The sequence below is a fragment of the Mobula birostris genome, chromosome 28 (assembly GCF_030028105.1).
Source record: "Mobula birostris isolate sMobBir1 chromosome 28, sMobBir1.hap1, whole genome shotgun sequence".
Lineage (NCBI taxonomy): Eukaryota > Metazoa > Chordata > Chondrichthyes > Myliobatiformes > Myliobatidae > Mobula > Mobula birostris.
In genome coordinates, this window is record NC_092397.1 from 32,245,636 (window position 1) to 32,265,646 (window position 20,011).

The following is a 20,011-nucleotide window of genomic DNA, read 5'->3' on the forward strand; positions in this document are numbered from 1 at the left end:
TATTAAACACCAGTGTATTTTAAGATGGTGGGATGAACCCCCTCAATGCTCAGTGACCAGGGTTCAGTCCTGGGTCTGATGAGCAGCCACAATATCTGTGGAATCTGACATTAACAGTCCCATATACAGTTTATTATAACTTCCTCCCTGATGTGAAGTTGCTGGTGTTTCAGCAGGTGGGATGACTTGAGTAAATTTCTTTGCTGACTCAGGACAGAAGTGTGTCCTCTATGAATTGTAAACTCACTGGAGCCTCACACGGTGGGTGAACTGATGAATCTCCTCCCACAGTCGGAACAGGTGTGAAGCTATACTGAGAGACAGAGACAACAGAGCCAAGTCTAGCTGCTCACCGGTGTGAACTGGCTGGTGTTGTAATAGCTCGTGACTGAATGAATCCCGTCCGCCATGGAGCAGGTGAATGGCCTCTCCCCGTGTGAACTTGCTGGTGTATCTGCAGGTGCAGTGGCCTGGTGAATCCCTTCCAAAATGAGAGGCGGTGAACGCCAACTCACTGGTATCAACTCTATGGCCATTTATCAGGTCAGTCCATGGACAAGTCCACGTATTGGGACTCTGGTGTGCTGTCTTCTCAACCATCTCCCCCTTCATATTCAGTGATTGGTAGCATTCAAATGCTGGGGAACCGACAGACACAGCAGAAGTGACACGCTGTTGCATTTGAGATTCTCAGACAGAAATTCTTTGCCTTTTCTGCCTGTAAAATGTTTGCAAAGATGATCAACAGGTGAAAGAGAATACATCTCAGCTGAGATTATTTTGGTTTTCATGTTGATGTCTGATGTCACACTGTTACAGTGAGGCTGAACACTGTGCGGAGGAACAACACTTCTAACTGGGCATAGTTCAGGCATAAGGACACAACATCAAATTCTCTGTTTTCATCTCTGCCCATCAAGCTGTGACTTGGCTCAGTGTGTCTCTCTCCATTACTATAGCTTCACATTCTGGGTATCTCCCACAGACCTACTAAGCACACAATACAAACAGAGCTGCTTTGTGAGAGTTTCTGCTGATTGTGACCCTGCTGGCATTCGACGGTAGTAAACTCAGAGTCAGCAATGCCATTAACCCTCAAGAGAATGTGATCAGGTTTTCTTGGTGCAGATTGATACTGCGGTATTCTTGCAGTGTGAAGACTTTTACAAATAAAATGGCATGAGGCATTTTCTATTTCAGGAAAACCATAACAACTCATTTATTGTTCTCCAAATACAGAAACATAAAGCACAGTTTAAAAAAAAAAACTTCACATACTTACATCATAACAGCAGTCCAGCTGCTAAAAGAGAAACACAACAGAATGTCAGTGGTCATTAATTACGCACATTTCCAGCCATGACATTACCCTACAGCGACCCCACCCGCCACTGAATCCTCTTACTGCTCCCCCTCTGTGATCTTTAGAGCAGTTTACTTCCTTTTAGTGACACTTGCAAGATAATACAGAGGAACACATCAAGTTCTCTCGTGTATTAGTGCTCCTAAGGGTGCTGTCATTTACTGTGGAGTTTCTTCTGACATTTTACCTGTAAAATTCCTCACACTTGTCCAGATTAAAATCCATTTCCCTATTTCTCCATCCATGATTCCAATTGATCTATATCCACTTCTGTCCATTTGACAACCTTCCTCGCCACCCACAACTGCACCAATATTCATGTCATCAGCGATCTGATCCGCCCACGTATGTTTTAATCTGATCAAACAAAGGTCCCATCACTGATCACTGTGGACACACTGGTTACATATCTACAGTCAAAATCATTCTCAATTCTATCAGTTCAAATGTTGCGACACGATACACACCATTCAAACCCTCCCACACCGAGACTCGAGGAAAGTTACACATTTATCACAAGACCAGAGTTGGGTTGAATGGTCTGGGCTTGTTACTCTGGATGCTCTGCTCCAAAGTCCATTCAGATTAGTACAACATAACCAGATACATCATCACTGAGACACTGATGTACAGCATTGTGTCACAAACAGGAGAAAATCTACAGTTGCTGCAAATCCAAGCCACACACACAAAACACTGAACAAACTCAGCGGGTCAGGCAGCATCTATAGAAAAAAAAACACAGCCACTGTTTTGGGACAAAACCCTTCGGCAGGACTTAGGAGAAAATCTGAGGAGTAGATTTGAAAGGTGGGGAAGGGGAGAGAGAAAATAAGGTGAGTGTGAAACCTGTAGGGGGCTGGGAAGTTGATTAGTGAAAGAGACAGGAGGCCATGGAAGAAAGAAAAGGGGAGAGGAGCACCAGAGGGAGATGGTGGGTGGGCAAGATGATGGGAAATGGTGAAGGGGGGGTGTGGGAGGCATTACCAGAAATGCAAGAGTTCGATGTTCATGCCGTCAGGTTGGAAGCCACCCATAAGGTGTTGTTCCTCCAACAAATGTGTGGCCACATCGCATTGTGTGATATTGTTTAAAAAGCTAAAAATAATTCAATTGTGAGGATGAATCTGAAAGAAGTTTCTACATTTACACTGCATGAGAGACTGGGAGACACAGTGCCAAGTATCAACTCCCACACTGTACCAGAGACTGACAGGTACAGAATGAACCTCACACTCTCACACTGTACCAGAGACTGACAGGTACAGAATGAACTCCACACTCTCACACTGTACCAGAGACTGACGGGTACAGAATGAACCCCACACTCTCACACTGTACCAGAGGTTGACGGGTACAGAATGAACCCTGTACGTAATGTACAGACATTACGTACTTTAACAAACCCCAACAACGCTCCTCCCCACCTCAAGACAGCACCACTTTGATCAATTTACACTGCAATGGACTGTCTTGAGACTCGTTCAAATTCTCTGCAACACACATCAAAGTTGCTGGTGAACGCAGCAGGCCAGGCAGCATCTCTGGGAAAGAGGTACAGTCGACATTTTGGGCCGAGACCCTTTGTCAGGACTAACTGCTAATTCTCTTCTCTTTTTACAATTCTGTACAGCAGTTTAGTTCTTGTGAGCACTGTATCGTGGATACTACGTGTTTATGATGCTGCTGCTGTAAATTTATCTTTCACCTGGTCCATTTGACCTTCGGTCTCCTGCTGTCCTGTTTCATTACATAAACGTTTCATATTATCAACTGTGTGTTTTCCTCATTCCATCTGCTTTTCTAGCAGATACGACGGGCCGAATGACCGAATACTGCCGCTGTAGTTGGTCCATTTTGTATTTTAGATTTCCTTCCTGCGGAATTAACCGGCAGCGGCAACTCACCAGATCGGCGACAGGTCCCTGTCCACGGTGTTACCCAAAACGAACACTGGGTAGTGCAGAACGAGTTCTGATTGGTTGAACGAATTCCTTTAGCTATCCAATCAAATTATCTTACTGCATGAACGTTACTTCAAATAGCCATTGAGAAACCTAGGCATCCCATCCCTCATTAGCATACACCTCTGGGCGCTGCCTATTTAATTCGTGCTCCGGGTCCGTTTTGCTTATTTGTGGTTCTGAAGAGGTCAGCTGAAATGCCTGAGACAGCGAAACCCGCTCCGAAGAAGGGCGCCAAGAAAACTCTGCCCAAACCAGCGGGTAAGGCAGGGAAGAAGCGCAAGAGGCTGAGGAAGGAGAGTTACTCCATCTACATCTACAAAGTGATGAAGCAGGTTCACCCCGATACTGGCATCTCCTCCAAGGCCATGAGCATCATGAACTCATTCGTCAACGACATCTTCGAGCGCATCGGGGGCGAGGCTTCCCGCCTGGCCCATTACAACAAGCGGTCAACCATCACCTCACGGGAGATCCAGACCGCCGTGCGCCTGCTGCTGCCCGGGGAGCTGGCCAAGCACGCCGTTTCCGAAGGGACAAAGGCGGTGACCAAGTACACCAGCTCCAAGTAAAGTTCCCCAGTGAGATGATCGAAAACACAGCGGCTCTTTTAAGAGCCACTCACGATTTCACTGAGAGAGTTGTACTAGCATTTAGGCAATACATGGCGCACGTTTTAGGTGTGGTGGCTTTTACAGGAGCTAAAGAGCGGTTGGAATATCCGCTTCATCTTCCCCCTATAATCCTGGTGTTTAACATTCCTCCCACTCCCGTTGCTGTTTTAGCTGTGGGTTCAGGAGTTTATTATTTGGAGTTAGGTAACTTCTCTGAATCTCATTTTAATTCGAGGCCGGAACGACTTCACGGTTCTTTCATAGAACAGTTTTTTTAAAAAAATTGCAGGCTAGCCGCTGGTCACAGTTTGAGAAGAGCCGTTTGTCCATAACCTGCTAACGTTTACACAATGACCAGCACCGGGCAGAAGCTGAGTGTCAGTTTTACTCGGTTCCTTTACGAGTTGAAAGAAATTTGAGTTCCCAGACACTCCATTATCAACTACACTTACATTAAATGTGCCCGGTTTCAATAACAGGGGGAAATACGAAGACCCAGTCCTCAAACAGATCAGCAATGATTTAATTTCAGATTAAATTTGAACAATGGGTTTTTTTTGGCGGGCTTTTTCCAATTTTCAGAGTACTTTGGGGAGGAGATGGTTACACTCCGCGCTTCTGCCTTTACGGGCTCTTGATTGGTGATTAAGGCAGTTCGTCGATTGGGCCATTTCTTTTCACCAATGAAAACAAGCAGCATTAAACCAATCACGAGCATTAGTTTGCATTCTCAAAGAAGGTATAAAAATGCGAGCTGGGGCGGGTGAACATTCCCTCCCTGTCGTTGGAGCAGTTACTGTGACTTTGGAAATGTCTGGACGTGGAAAAAGCGGCGCCGGCAAAGTTCGGTCCAAGGCCAAATCTCGCTCATCTCGGGCTGGACTGCAGTTCCCGGTCGGCCGGGTTCATCGACTCCTAAGAAAGGGCAACTATGCTGAGCGGGTGGGTGCCGGAGCCCCGGTCTATCTGGCTGCTGTTCTCGAGTATCTGACAGCCGAAATCCTCGAATTGGCCGGCAATGCAGCCCGGGACAATAAGAAGACCCGCATCATCCCCCGACACCTGCAGCTGGCCGTCCGCAACGACGAGGAGCTGAACAAGCTGCTGGGAGGGGTGACTATCGCTCAGGGCGGTGTGTTACCCAATATCCAGGCTGTGCTGTTGCCCAAGAAAACCGGCGGTGCCAGTAAGTGAGGCGATGTAAACTGAACCTATTTACCCAAAGGCTCTTTTCAGAGCCACTCAGTGTCTGTGGAAGGGCTGAACAGCGGGTGATTACCGTTCGGAGTAACTCGGCTGTGTATCTGACACGGCCCCGATCGGAGGCATCCCTGGTAACGTTTTCTCTCCTTCCGTCGTGTTTCTTCCGCGAATTAAATCGGTATAAGTCTGCAGAGTACGCGGCCCGCTACACCCTGCCTCATTTCCCCTCTTGCTGGCTGAATGGAGCTCTCTCCCCTTGCGGGGCGGGGAAATTAACTTTCAGAGTCAGCCCCCGGAGGGTGAATTTAATCTCCGATCATTGAACGATTCCGGTCTTCATGACCTGAAACCGCGTTGTCTGGGTTTCACATTGCGGGTTGACCCTGGACCGTCCCACTGATCGCTTCATGAGCAATTCCCACCGCCTCACAGAACAATATTGATTTGCAGCTTTACATTTATCTGCAAAAGTACATTTACCGTATGGAACTGACAGTATTTACTGAAAATCTCGTCCGCCTGGGTCTCTGAAATATAAATGAACATTTGCAAAGACGGGGTCAGTTTGGTCAGATCTCCCGAGACGCGGCTCCCTCTGTGAGGCGGTGGGTCGCTCTGATACAGACTTTTGTTTGTGCCAGGAAGAAAAGGGAGGGGGTGGGTGGATCGACAAGGAGGTTCAGTTCTGTCCTGTCTCTAATAGGAACTTCTAAATACTGATTGATAAAACTGGACACACAGAATAAATTCTGCGCCACCAACCCTTTTGCAGTGCGGCGGTCCCAGTATACATGATGCGGCAATCCCCAGGGATGTCTTCTTTAAGTACCACTGAGATGTTCTCCCTGGTCAAACACATCTCTGCATTCTCTTCTCTCCCGTCCACTCCATCGTACCTGTAGCATTTGTACTGTGAAACTGAGCTGCCGGTCCTGCCCCTCCGACAATCATTTTTCTGTTGGGGATATAATATCCCAGTCTCCTGCACGGATCCATGCCCAGGGGCCATCTGCTGTTCAGAGAACAAAGGACAGTACAGGAGTGGCCCTTTGGCCCTTCTCTACATATACTTGTGACTGTCTAAGATTTCCTTAAATACTCCTGTGCTCTCTGTCTCTGCCACCACCCCTGGCAGTGCATTCCATGTCTCCATCAATCTGTTGTCTTCACTTTCTTCCTCTGAGCTTAAATACGTGCCTTCTGTGAAAAATATTACTGGCTGTCTACACCAACTATGACTACAAAATTCCACAGGTTTCTATCAAATCTCTCCTGAGCCAACGCCACTCCAGAAGCAAAAAGTTTCAGCATGTCGAGCCTCTCCTCAGCGCACACCTCCTCCAGACATCCTGCTCCAAACCCTCCACATGCTTCCTATAATGAGGTGATCAGAACTGAACACGATACTCTCAATGTGGCCTAACCAGCATTTTATAAACCTGTAACATCATGTCCTGGTGCTTGAACTCAATGCCTTGCCTGATGAAGGTAAACATGCCATACACCGACTTCACCTCCCTGTCAACCTGTGCTCCCAGTTTTAGGGAACCGATGTCTCTGAACCTCGACATCCTTCTCTTTGTCAATACTGTTAATGTTCCTGCCATTAACTGTGTACACACCCTTGATGTTGGATCTCCCAAAGTGCAGCCCTAGGTATCCTTTTCACCACAGCGAATGTATGGAATGCAATGGGATTATCTTCAATCCTACTTGCCAGAGATTTTTCATCACTGTTTCCAGCTCTCCGAATGTTCTTGAGTTCCCCTATTTTTTAAATATAGTCCTCAAACACCCTGTTTGATTCTAGCTTCCTAAGCCTTACTTATGCTTCTTCCTCCTCCTCGATTAAATTAACTTCCTGTCTCATCATCCAAGGTTCCTGAACCTTGCCATTCTTGACCCTCCCTCTTACTGGAACAAACTGGCCCTGAAACACTGCACTGGTCTTTAAACAAACTCCAGGTCAGATGTGGATTTGACTCAAAATCCATCATTACATATTGCTGTGCCTGGCATCTAACTTAGCTTCAATCTCTCCATTCAGTGACTAGTGTTCTGTTTCACATCCCCCTGTCAATCTCGTTTCAACCCTCATAGGGTGCAGCAATGAACTTCATGATCCTGACTGCCCTCCACTGAAACTGCAAACCATCCCTCTTGTAAATGTCACCCCAGCACCAGAAGAGGTTCCAATGTTCCGTAATCCTGAAACCCTGTCCCTGTATCAGCTCCTTAGCCACACATTCATTAGCTCTCACTTTCTGTTTGTATCCCTACCACCACAGGGCACTAGGAGTAAACTGGAGATTACAACATTTCAGGTTCTGCTCCATAACTTCTTCCCTAACTCTCTGTGGGACATCATCCCTTTTCTACCTGTCCATTGGTACCGATGTGAATCACCATCTCTGGCTGAATGAACACCATCCCCCTGTTCTGTATCTGCTCCGAGATGTCCCTGACTCTCAGAGTATTTACAACTTTTAAAACCAACAAAAAGCAACAAAAAAAGTCATGAAGAGAGGGAAAAGTTGGAATACAAAGGTAAGCTAGCCACTGGTATTAAAGAGTATACCAAAAGTTTCTTCAGATATACAAAGTGTAAAAGAGAGGCAAAAGTAGATATTGGTTCATTGGAAGATGTTACTGGAGAGGTAGTAATGGGGTACAGGAAAATGGCAGACAAACTGAATAAGTATTGTGCATCAGTCTTCACTGGGGACGATATTAGCAGTCTGCTGGAAATTCAAGAGAATCGGGGCAGAAATGAGTGATTTTGCCTTTACTAGGGAGATGGTCCTTGGGAAACTGAAAGGTCTGAAGGTAGAAAATTCCCTTGGACCAGATTATCTACACCAGTTCTATGAAAGATGTGGCTGAAGAGATTGTGGCAGTTTTAGTAATAATCTTTCCATAATCTCTGGATTCTGGTGTGGTTCCAGAGAACAGGAAAATTGCAAAGGTCATCCACTCTTAAAGAGAGAGAAGCAGAAGAAAGCAAATCATAGGCCAGCTAGTCCGATCTCAGTGGTTGGGAAGATGATGGAGTCAATTGTCAAGGATGTATTTTCGGGTACTTGGCAACACATGAAAAAATAGGCCAAAGTCAGCATGGTTTCCTTTAATCAGTCCTCACCGAAGACTTGTGTATCTGCAACACTTCTTCTCAACTCTTGTACTCAGTGACATGAATGATGAAGGCCAGCAGATCAAACCCCATCTTCACCACCGTATCTAGCTGAGACGTCACTTTCAGTGAATTACACATTCACATGGACATTATTTATATAAATTACAAACAACAAAGGTCCTGTCACCCAGTGGCACACCACTAGACAGACAGCTCCAGTCTGAGACACAACCCTCAACCATCAGCCTCTGTCTCCTGTCACGGAGGCAATTATGGAATCGATCAACCATCTCCCCAGATTCCAGTTTCTAGATCTAACCTTCCAGACTATAGTCAAAGGCCTGGCTAATGTCCATATAAACAACATCCACAGCCCTAACCTCATCTACGTCCTTGAGAAACCCCTCAAAGGGCTGCAAGAAATTACCAGACATAATTTTCCTTGCACAAAACTGTGCTGACTGTCTTGAATCAAACCAAATTTTGCTGGATCCTGTTCTTCAGAAACTCCTCCAACAAATTACAGACTGATGGGCCTGTAGTTTCCACTACCCTTTTTGAACAATGGCAGCGCATAAACCATCAGTCCTGAAGTCACAGGAGCAGGATTAGGCCTTTTGGCCCATTCAGTCTGTTCTGCCATTCCATCATATATCCATCTCAACCCCATTCTCCTACCCATAAACTTTGATACCCTTAATAATAATTAAAAATCTACTAACCTCTGCTTTAAATAAACCCACTGACTGCCTTTATGGCTGCCTGTGGAAATGAAATCCATTGATTCATCACCTTCTGACTAAAGAAATTACTCATCTCTATTCTAGAGGGGCATCTTTTATTGCGGGTGTGGTTTGGTTCTAGATTCCTCCATTATTGGAAACATCCTCTCACATCAATGCTATCTAGGCCGTTCAATATTCAATGTGTTTCTATAAGATTCTCCCTCATTCTTCTAGACTCCAGTGACTGCAGGCCCAGATTATCAAATGATTATTACATCCTAACTCTTTCAGTCCTGGGATCATTCTCGTGAATTTCCACTACAGCCTCTGCAATGCCAGCACATCCTTTCTTAGAAAAGTTACCCAAGCCTGCTCATGATACTCCAAATAAGGTCTGACCAAAGCCTCAGCATTAGATCCTTGTTTTATTTTCTCGTTCTCTTGAAATGCATGCAAGTATTACATTTGCCTTCCTCACTACCAACTCAATGTGTGCATTAACCTTTCGGGAATCGTGCACTAAGACCCTTCACACAACTGATTTCTGTTCTCTCCCTGATTAGAAAGAGCCTAGGCTGTTATTCCTCCTACCAGAGTACATGACCACACACTTCATTACACTGTATTTCATCTGGCACTTCCTTGTCCATTCTCCAAATCTGTCCAAGTGCTACTGCAGACTCCCTGCTTCCTCAACACAGCCTGCCTCTTCATATCATCCACAGTCTGGGCCTCAAAACTATCAATTCCACATTAGTCACCCTGTCCAATCATGTGCAACCTCAACTGGTGCCTGAGATGAAGCAAAATAATCTCCCCCCTGGCCTCCACAGTGTATTCTCCAGCTTCCCACAAAGTACGAGAATGAACCTGATAAAGCCCTGGAGATTTAACAACCTTAAAGAATTTTTGCAATGGTGAAATAACTGTCAGAAATATTCATGGAAAGCCTCTCCTATTTCATTTGCCTCCACACACAGATGGCCATGTTCACCTCCAAGGGTGATTCTGTGTCTAACTTAACTTTTCCTATGAATATACCAAGAGAATCTCTTGGATTTTGCTCACTTTGCCTTCTGAATCATGATATCCTCCTTTTACCCTCCAAACTTTTATTAGAGATCCTATCTCTAATAATATTCTCGAATAATTTCCCAAACATTGATCCAAGACTCACCAGTCTATAATTTGTCTCTATTGCCTGAGGAACAACATGCCCTGGAATATCAGCATTCCCTTCTCTGATCTCACTATCCTCCATGACCACACTGATGAATACTGATGAGAAGTACTGGTTTCGTCCCTTGCACACTTCAGACATAAACTCTCTCCTCTGTGCTTGTGTTGTCGTACCCTCTCCGCAGTGCCCCTTCTCACCAGTTATTTCTTCTTCCCGTTTCACACTTCTGATTCTCTCTCTAACTTCTCTCTTACTTGTTTCATGTTGCCAGGGGCTTTCTCCAATTTCTACTTCTGAAATATTCCTTATCCTTCATTTTCTTTCAGTCTGAATTCATAACATCTCTCACTATGCCCCTCTGCCAGACTTCACCATCCTTGTGTTTCCTCCTCATAGAAACAGTTCTGTCTGAATTCTGACCCGATTGCTTTTAAACATCATTTACATGTTCAATGTAGACAGTTGCAATTAACTGTACCCCAAATGACCATATTACCACCGGGTCCAGTCTTGTCCTTATTTACTGTTCCCAAAATGAAACTTCTATCAATGGCCAGGCTCTTTTCCCAATACAATGTTTTCTATGACATTTATAGCGAGAGGATTCGAGTACAGGAGCAGGGAGGTACTACTGCAGTTGTACAAGGCCATGGTGAGACCACACCTGGAGTATTGTGTGCAGTTTTGGTCCCCTAATCTGAGGAAAGACATCCTTGCTATAGAGGGAGTACAAAGAAGGTTCACCAGATTGATTCCTGGGATGGCAGGACTTTCATATGAAGAAAGACTGGATGAACTGGGCTTGTACTCGTTGGAATTTAGAAGATTGAGGGGGGATCTGATTGAAACGTATAAGATCCTAAAGGGATTGGACAGGCTAGATGCAGGAAGATTGTTCCCGATGTTGGGGAAGTCCAGAACGAGGGGCCACAGTTTGAGGATAGAGGGGAAGCCTTTTAGGACTGAGATTAGGAAAAACTTCTTCACACAGAGAGTGGTGAATCTGTGGAATTCTCTGCCACAGGAACAGTTGAGGCCAGTTCATTGGCTATATTTAAGAGGGAGTTAGATATGGCCCTTGTGGCTATGGGGGTCAGGGGGTATGGAGGGAAGGCTGGGGCGGGGTTCTGAGTTGGATGATCAGCCATGATCATAATAAATGGCGGTGCAGGCTCGAAGGGCCGAATGGCCTACTCCTGCACCTATTTTCTATGTTTCTATGGCTCCCTTCCCGGGTTAGACTATCCACTTCTATGTTAAGTAACATCCCAGTATTCTTCTAACATATTCGGTGATATCTAAGCCCCTGACTCTAAGGGAGTCCCAGTCAACATTGGGGAAATTAGTCACCCACTGCAACTACCCTGTTGCTTTTACATCTTTCATTACCTGCTACATTTCTGTTCCTTTATCTCCTGCCGGCATTTGGGAGGCCTGTGGTATAACCCCATCAGTGAATGCACCTCTCTTATCCTGAGCTCTATCCACATTGTCCCACTGGATGAACCCTCCAGTGTGTCCTCTTCGTCCCTCACCCACAATTCCATATAAAGTCTGATCTGCCATCAGCCTTCCTTGTATGTCAATCCCACTTCCCTGATTTTACAAAACATTTATCTTCCTTCTCTTTGAATCTTTTCAGTTATCCGGCCTCCCCATTCATCTCAGTTGGGGAATTCCAGTGTTTGTTATACAATGTTTTTTTAATCATTTGTGGCCTTGTAGAACAGTGCAGGCATGTACTCTGGTTTCCTGTAGTCCACAGTTTTGAGTGCCACAGTCCCACACAGTCATCAGATTATGTGAAAGGAGAGGGAGTTTGATGAAGTGAACCTGGGCAGTTGGCACATTTTGCATGTCACAGTTCCCGAGGAAATGTTTGATTGCCCATAATTTGGAACGTGGCAAGATCCAATAAAAAGAAGTTAGACTTAACCAGAGCGGTCATTGTATGAGTGGGCCAGAATTGGAGTGGGGAGTTCAGGTTTCGTCTCTTCTGAGAGATGTAGGCCATAGGTAGATATATTTTGATTTAATCTTTATTTCTTTTGTATTACACATTTAGAGCAGAGGGGATGCCAGACAAGATACTTGTCTTGGTGGAAGGAGACAGAGGGTGGTCATGGCAGCTTGTTATTCAGGTTGGAGGCCTCTGACCAGTGACAGTCACAGGGATCGGTGCTCATACTGTCATTTGTCATCTACATTAACAATTTTCTGACATTGTAGTGACAGTGAGTTTGCAGATGACAGCAATGTTGGTGGTAGTGTGGACTGTGAAGATTGTGTGAGAGTACAATAGGATGGAGATTAACTGGGGAAGTCGGCCAAAAAATGGCAGAAGGATATTGATGTGGACAAGTTTGAGGTGTTGCATTATGAGAAGTTCAACCAGGGAAGGATCTGCACAGTAAATTCTTGTCCCTTGGAGAGTATTACAGAAGAGGGCCATGAAATACAGAAACATCATTCACTGAAAGAGACAACACAGGTAGTCAGGATGGTGAAGGTGGTGTTTGGCCTATTTGTCTTCATTGATCAGGGAACTGAGTAGAGAATTTGGGATGCCGTATGACAGCTGTAAAAGTCAAAGTGAGACCAGACTGTATTTTGCACAGTTCTGGTCATCCAGTTGCAGGAAAGATGTCATGAAGCTGGCAAGTGTGGAGGGAAGTTTGATGAGAATGTTACTGACACTGGAGGACTTTAATTATCAGCAGAAGCTGGACAGACTGGGACTCTCTTTCTCTCTCCTGAGAGAGTAAGGAGCTGTCTGGTGACCGTCCAGAGGTTTACAAAATCAGTAGGTGAGCACTCTTTTTGTAGGGTAGGGAAGCCTAAATTTACAGGGTAATTGTTTAAGATGAAGGGGAAACATTTAAAAGCTACCTTATGGGTGGGGGATGTTGCATCTTTGAATAAGGAGACCAACAAGTGTAATAAGAGGGGTTTTGATGAGGTCTTGTAAGTATAGGTTTTAAATAAAATGATGAATGATGATTTTGATGGGATTATACCGCCGGCCTCCCAATCCGCTCAGATATTGTGCAGCAGACATATTAGTAAATCACACAGAGGGGTAATGGGAACAAGTTTACAGCAGTTGGGCATTTCAACTTTCCCAGATTACCTTGTATGAAAAGTTTCAGTCTCCAGGAGAAATTTGGCAGACACAGGATCAGTTCATCCCTCAGCAGAAACAGTATTTAAAAGGGAGGATGAGGCAACCATCACTAACAACAGAAGACAAAGGCAGCATAAAAGAACATGAGAGGGCAAAGAATATCACCAAAATTAATGGGAAGCTAAAGGAATGGGAAACTTAAAAAAAAACAGAACTATAATAACAATATGCAGAAGTCAGATGAATTATGAAAGTAACTGGCCAATAATAGAAACAAGATACAAAAAGATTTATTTTCAGATATATGAAGAGTAAAAGAGGCAAGAATGGACAAGGTTTTAGGTTTCCTATTCTCATCTTCGGACTCACACCCCTCCCTGATCCTCTTTTTACACGATTTAGTTTATTCTGTATTTCTTATTTTAACTTTTTTTTTAAGAAATTGCTCTGTACTGCTGTAGCAAAACAACAAAGTTAATGACATATGTCCGTGATAATGAACATGATTTTGAAATTGATACTAATCACCTTCACTGATCAATGCCAGTGCACAAAAGTTTTATTAATGAGTTGGAGTAACTTCCCTCAACTTTACTTAGAAGGATGTCGCAGATTACAGGGTGCTCATGATCACTTAGGGAACAGGGTCAAGTGTGGCAAATGCATTTCAATACAGATAAGTGTGAGGCGGTGCATATTGGAAAGTCAAACCAGTGTAGAACTTACACTATGAATGATCGGTCATTGGGGACTGGAATGGGCCGGAGAGATTTAGGGGTAAAGTGAACACAGTTCATTGAAAGTTGTGTCACTTGCAGACAGGGTGGTGAAGAACGGGGTTTAACATGCTGGTCTTCATTAGTCAGGGGATAGAGTATATCAGTTGTGACATTATGTCACAGTTGTGTAAATGACTGGAGGCCACACTTGCCGATTTGTATACAGCTCTTGTCACCATTATAGGAAACGTGGTTAAACTGGGGAAAGTGTAGAAAAGATTTCCAAGGTATATTTCCCGGACCCGAGGTTCTCAGTTACATAGTCAGTTTGGTCAGACAATGTCCTTTGTCCTTTATTCCTTGGAATCAGAATCAGATTTATCACCGTGTTATATGACGAGGAACCTGTTGTTTTATTCTGACAGCAGTACAGGCCTCTGAAGGTGCAGATGTGAACATTGTGTCAGCATAACGACAAGAGATTCTGGGAATGGCGAACAACGCGGCCAAAATGCTGGAGGAACCCAGCAAGTCAGGCAGCATATCCCACCAGAGTCCTGATGAAGGTTCTCGGCCAGAAATGTCCACTGTTTATTCTCACCATTGATGCTGCCTAACTTGCTGATTCAAAGAGAGTGTTTTAAAGCGGCGGGCGATTAGACGAGTATCACTGTGTTTGTGGGTCCGAACACATCGCCGGATTTCCCAGCGCCTCCTGTACAAAAAGAAAAGATTTCTCTGTTATGGGATCGCCCCACTCCCCAGCTCAGTCCCGAAGCGGGAATTAACCGCAAAGTTTTAGTTAGTTTCAAAATTTCAGCCGAAAAGCAGAGAACAGGTCAACAAAATGGAGAGGGATCGCGGGCAGTGCAGTAATCAAACGGGTTAAAATAGAAAGTGCTACCTTTAATCCCGATTAAACTCTCTTTCCGGCGAATTTTGCGGCCTCAGTGACGGACAAGGACCAGTCTGAGTCTCTGGAGTGTCCGATTTTAATTGGAATCGGAGAGTTTTTGAGGAGAGAGAAACACAGAAAAATGAAGTCTCCGGGAGCTGACAGCAGGATGTCTCCGCCCCGTCCGCTCGCTGTCTTTAAATTGCTCTGGGCCGCCGCCTTTCGCTTCAGTTCTCATTCAGTCTGATTGTGAGAAGGATTTTCCAGAGTCGCCGACATGAGCGAGACAGCACCCGCCGAAACGGCTCCTCCAGCCGCACCCGCCGCCGCAAAGAAGACTCCCAAGAAGAAGGCGGCTGTCCGGAGCAAACCAGCCGGTCCCAAGCTGAGCGAACAAATCGATAAGATTGTGGCGGGTTGTCGCGATAGGAAGGGGATGTCCGCTGTGGCCATCATGAAGGCTCTGACCAGCAGCGGTCTCGATGTAGGGAAACGTCGCGCCCAGATCAGGATGTGTATCAGGAAGAGAGTGGAAAGCGGCTCCTTGGTTCAGACCAAGGGCGCGGGTCTTTCGGGATCCTTTAAATCCGGTCAAGGAAAAAGTGCCGTGAAAGCGGTGAAGAAAGCGAACAAGCCATCGGTAAAGAAATCTGTCATCAAGAAATCTCCAAGCAAGAAGTCTGGCGCCAAGAACCCAGCGGCTAAGAAAACGGCAGCTAAGAAACCAGCGGCTAAGAAAACGGCAGCTAAGAAACCAGCGGCTAAGAAAACGGCAGCTAAGAAACCAGCGGCTAAAAAAGCGGCAGCTAAGAAACCAGCGGCTAAAAAAGCGGCAGCTAAGAAACCAGCGGCGTCGAAGCCAAAGAGCCCCAAGAAACTCGCAGCCCCGAAGAAGAAGGCGGCCAAGAAGACAGCAGTCAAAAAGTGAATTAAGATATACGGTTTGTAAGTGTTTGAACCCAACGGCTCTTCTCAGAGCCACCCACATCTCAGAAAAGAGCTGATCATGAATATTGTGATTCCCGTGCCGGGTCCGACTGAGTTTTACGGGGAAACTTATCGCATAAAACCCGATATTCCCGGTACCTCTCTGACATTCAGAGCGGCCCTGACGTCCCAGATTTGAAGTGAAACACTGCGTTTCACTCGGGTTGTGTGTGTCTGAGAGAGAGTGAGACCGGTGGGGTGGTCTGTAGGCCCAGTTCCTTCTCCCGCTCCAGGACAGCGTGACTGAGATTCCGCACCTCGCATCCCAAAGCCCGATTCAGCTGAGTTGATTGGGAACTGCTGAAACCTATGTGAGAGGGGAGGGGGCGTCTTGAGAGAGGGATCTGTCTCTGGGGATGGACTGCAGGGGGAAGATATATGATAACCTACCCGGCGACTTTGCCGACTGACCTTCAATCAGGTACCAGCTACAAAAGTTTATTTACACAACATTTACAAGAATAAAATCAAAAATATATAATTACCGCTCTCGGAAATCTCCCACTGTACCCATCGCGACCGCATGCTCCCACTCCAAGGACAGCCGGGCATGTCGAAAGCAAACAAAACGGTAACAGCCGCAGCAGCTGTACATGCCAGGTTTGTGGGAGAAGTGAAGGGCCAGATGAGACCCTGACAGGGAGGGAGCGCGTTCATCTCCTGTCTCTCGCTGAATTAACCTGTCGGCACAGAACAGCTGATGATTGCGGTCAGTTAATGCAAAACCGAACAACCCCATCAGGAAGGCAGATCGTCACTAATAATCAGCAAGCGACAGCCCTTTCCTTTGCTGTGGTAGTGGCTCTTAAAAGAGCCTTTTCTTGTGCTTGTTGTGGAGGCTGGGTTTAGGCGCGCTCCCCGCGGATGCGGCGGGCCAACTGGATGTCCTTGGGCATGATGGTGACTCGCTTGGCGTGGATGGCGCACAGGTTAGTGTCCTCAAACAGCCCGACCAGGTAAGCCTCGCTGGCCTCCTGCAGGGCCATGACGGCCGAGCTCTGGAAGCGCAGATCGGTTTTGAAGTCCTGAGCGATCTCCCGCACCAGGCGCTGGAAGGGAAGTTTGCGGATGAGCAGCTCGGTGGATTTCTGGTAGCGCCGGATCTCCCGCAGAGCCACGGTGCCGGGCCGGTAGCGATGAGGCTTCTTCACTCCGCCGGTGGCTGGAGCGCTCTTCCGCGCCGCTTTGGTCGCCAACTGTTTGCGAGGAGCTTTCCCTCCGGTCGATTTACGCGCTGTCTGCTTGGTGCGGGCCATTCTCCTTCAGAACCGGCAACACAGGCTGAAATACAGGAACAAGATAGACGAAACGTGCTTCGGGACGGATTTTATACTTTTGGAAAGGGTCCGCCCCTCACCTCTGATTGGCTGAACCAGGTGTCTATTAAGATTCCTTACTGCGATTGGTTGATTCATTTCCTGTAGGCTGGCGGCGAATAAAAATTTACGACAAATAAAAATTTGCCGAGTGGTCGGACTTCATTCATGCAGAGTGATTGGCGCCGGATTAATTTAAAATCGCCCGGCAATTGAAGACCACCCAGCAACGGTGCTTGATTACATTTTATTTACAATTAATTGTATGCCGAATTATACAAATTCAGTTTCATTTAATAAATTTAATATCTAATTTCCTCAGTTAAGATTTAAATTCACAACTGCAGAATCGTTCTCTAAACGAGTGAACTGATTTCTGTTCGAAACTGATAGAGGATTAAAATCGATCCTAATGCAGGTTTTGCGGTAATCACTGACTGGAAAGGCAGAATTGCAGTATGTTTCAAGCGGAATCGATCAATCTGTTTCAAATGCAACTCAGCTGAATGTATCGATAAAAAATAATTAAAAGTCTGTGGATACGGCTCCGTTTGTGAGGCGGTGGGTGGCTCTTAGAGGAGCCTTTGTTTTGTGCTCGGGAGGAGGTGGGAGTTTTTCAGCCGCCGAAGCCATAGAGAGTGCGGCCCTGGCGTTTCAGAGCGTACACCACATCCATGGCAGTGACCGTCTTGCGCTTGGCGTGTTCAGTGTAGGTGACCGCATCCCGGATCACATTCTCCAGGAAAACCTTCAGCACCCCGCGGGTCTCCTCGTAGATCAGACCCGAGATCCGCTTGACGCCGCCACGGCGAGCGACGGCGGATGGCCGGTTTGGTGATGCACTGGATGTTATCACGGAGCACTTTACGGTGCCGCTTGGCTCCGCCTTTGCCCAGTCCTTTGCCTCCTTTCCCTCTGCCAGACATGATGCTGCTTCACTCAGGTCGCTGCTCACTGACAAACTGCCTGCTGCTGTCTCCTTTTATACACAGCGCCCCGACCTGCCCGAGAAACGCGCAGAGAGACAGAGGCGGGGAGGGGAGGAGACAGAGTCAGAGTGACGGACAGAGCCGAGACCGGCCTCTCATCGTCCAGCTCCGCCTTCACTTTACCACAACCGCCAATTTCCAACGATTCATCCGACACGAAGCGCTCCAGCGAAAAACAAAACTCCCTCACACACAGTCTGAAAAGAACGAGAGCCAATGTCAGGCTAATAAACATGGTGGGATTGCTGGGCTGAAATGAGTTTATTTCAACATTAGGAGTTTTATGTCATCGGATGGACAGGGCTGGCAGCTCAACATTCCTGGGTTTGATTGTTTTACATGTGAGTGGGGGAGGGAGGGGGGGTTAAAAGATGCAGAGGTTACCCCACTGGGAATGTCACTGCAAACTGGAAGGTTCATTTACAGAGGCAATCTGCAGTTACACTGCTGGGATGTTTGCACTGGCCCCACAATAACCAGTGGGGGGACTTTATCTTCCCTAGAATTGACTGGAATTTGCTCAATACTAAGAAGTGCAAGATTTCTTCAGTGAATCTGAGGAAAGTTTGAAACATTATGTCGAGCCCAACCAGAGTTGAGAACATGTGGGAATTAGTTTTGGGAAATGAACCAGACCAGGAGACAGCCAAGACTCAGTGAAAATTTTGGGATCTTATATTTTTCTTAGTTATGAGTAAGAATAAAATTAGATCTTGTAAGAAGGTACTAAATTGCAGGAGGGCAAGTTAGGACGTAGTAAGACAGAAGCCAAGGGGCATTGATTGGGAGCAGCCACATGTGGGAGTTGTTTAAAGACCACCAGGTCAGAGTTAAATATTGAGGTACAGGATTTATGCACATTTGCAAAGGCATGACCTGCTTAGGGACAATCAGCATGGTTTTGTGTGGGCAGATCACGCTTGACAAAGTTGCTCGAGGTTTGTGAGGTGATGACAGAGACTAAGGTATAGGAGTAGAATTAGACCATTTGGCCCATCGAGTCTGCTCTGACATTTCATTGTGGCTGATCCATTTTTCCTCTCAGCCCCAATCTCCTGCCTTCTCCATGTGTCCCTTCATGCTCTGACCAATCAAGAATCTATCGATCTCTACCTTAAATATACCTAAAGCCTTGGCCTCCACAGCTGCTGCCTGTGACAACGAATTCCACAGATTCACCACTCTCTCTAAAGAAATTCCTCCTCATCTCCATTCTAAAAGGATGCTCCTCTATTCTGCGGCTGTGTCCTCTGGTCTTAGACACTCCCATCCTCTCCACATCAATTTTATCACAGTGATAGGTTTCAATTAGTCATCCCTCATTGTTCTCAATTCCAGTGAATAAAAAGCCCAGAGCCATGAAATGTTCTTCATATGACAAGCTGTTTGATCCTGGAATCATTTCAGAGAATCTCGTTTGAAACCCATCCAGTTTCAGCTCATCCTTCCATACAGGGCCCAAAACTGCTCCCAATACTCCAAGTGAGACTTTGCCAGTACTTCATAAAGTCTCGACATTACAGTCTTGTTTTTATATTCCAGTCCTCTTGAAATGAATGCTAACATCACAGTTGCCTTTCTCAGCAGAGACCCAACCTGCAAATTAGCCTTTAGAGAATCCTGCACAATGACTCCCAAATCCCTTTGTACCTCAAGTTTTTGTATCTTCTCTCCATTTAGAAAATAATCAACCCTACTATTTCTTCAACGAAAGTGCATGACCATACACTTCCCAATTCTGTATTCCATCTGCCACTTCTTTGCCCATTCTCTTCATCTGTCTGTCCTTCCCTATTTCC

At 46.0% G+C, this 20,011-nt stretch overlaps 4 protein-coding genes and 1 pseudogene across 4 annotated transcripts in view; 3 read left to right on the forward strand and 2 right to left on the reverse strand.

Moving 5' to 3' along the window:
- The window catches only part of LOC140188979 (uncharacterized), a 507,794-nt gene extending 502,659 nt beyond the window's left edge, over nucleotides 1-5,135 (forward strand). Inside the window, exon 3 of the mRNA XM_072245640.1 lies at nucleotides 4,735-5,135. Coding sequence (XP_072101741.1) covers nucleotides 4,735-5,135 — 401 coding nt within the window. The remainder of the gene's footprint in view (nucleotides 1-4,734) is intronic.
- Nucleotides 3,425-3,899, forward strand: LOC140189299 (histone H2B 1/2-like). The gene has a single exon (XM_072245997.1). The coding sequence runs from the start codon at nucleotides 3,525-3,527 to the stop codon at nucleotides 3,897-3,899; it is 375 nt and encodes a 124-aa protein (XP_072102098.1). The 5' UTR covers nucleotides 3,425-3,524.
- A 10,062-nt stretch (nucleotides 5,136-15,197) lies between the features above and the next one.
- LOC140189203 (histone H1-like) lies at nucleotides 15,198-15,848 on the forward strand. The gene has a single exon (XM_072245895.1). The coding sequence runs from the start codon at nucleotides 15,198-15,200 to the stop codon at nucleotides 15,846-15,848; it is 651 nt and encodes a 216-aa protein (XP_072101996.1).
- Nucleotides 15,849-16,752: 904 nt separating this feature from the next.
- Nucleotides 16,753-17,163, reverse strand: LOC140189204 (histone H3). Its single transcript, XM_072245896.1, has one exon. The coding sequence runs from the start codon at nucleotides 17,161-17,163 to the stop codon at nucleotides 16,753-16,755; it is 411 nt and encodes a 136-aa protein (XP_072101997.1).
- A 660-nt stretch (nucleotides 17,164-17,823) lies between these two features.
- Nucleotides 17,824-18,182, reverse strand: LOC140189300 (histone H4-like; annotated as a pseudogene).
- Nucleotides 18,183-20,011: the final 1,829 nt, after the last annotated feature.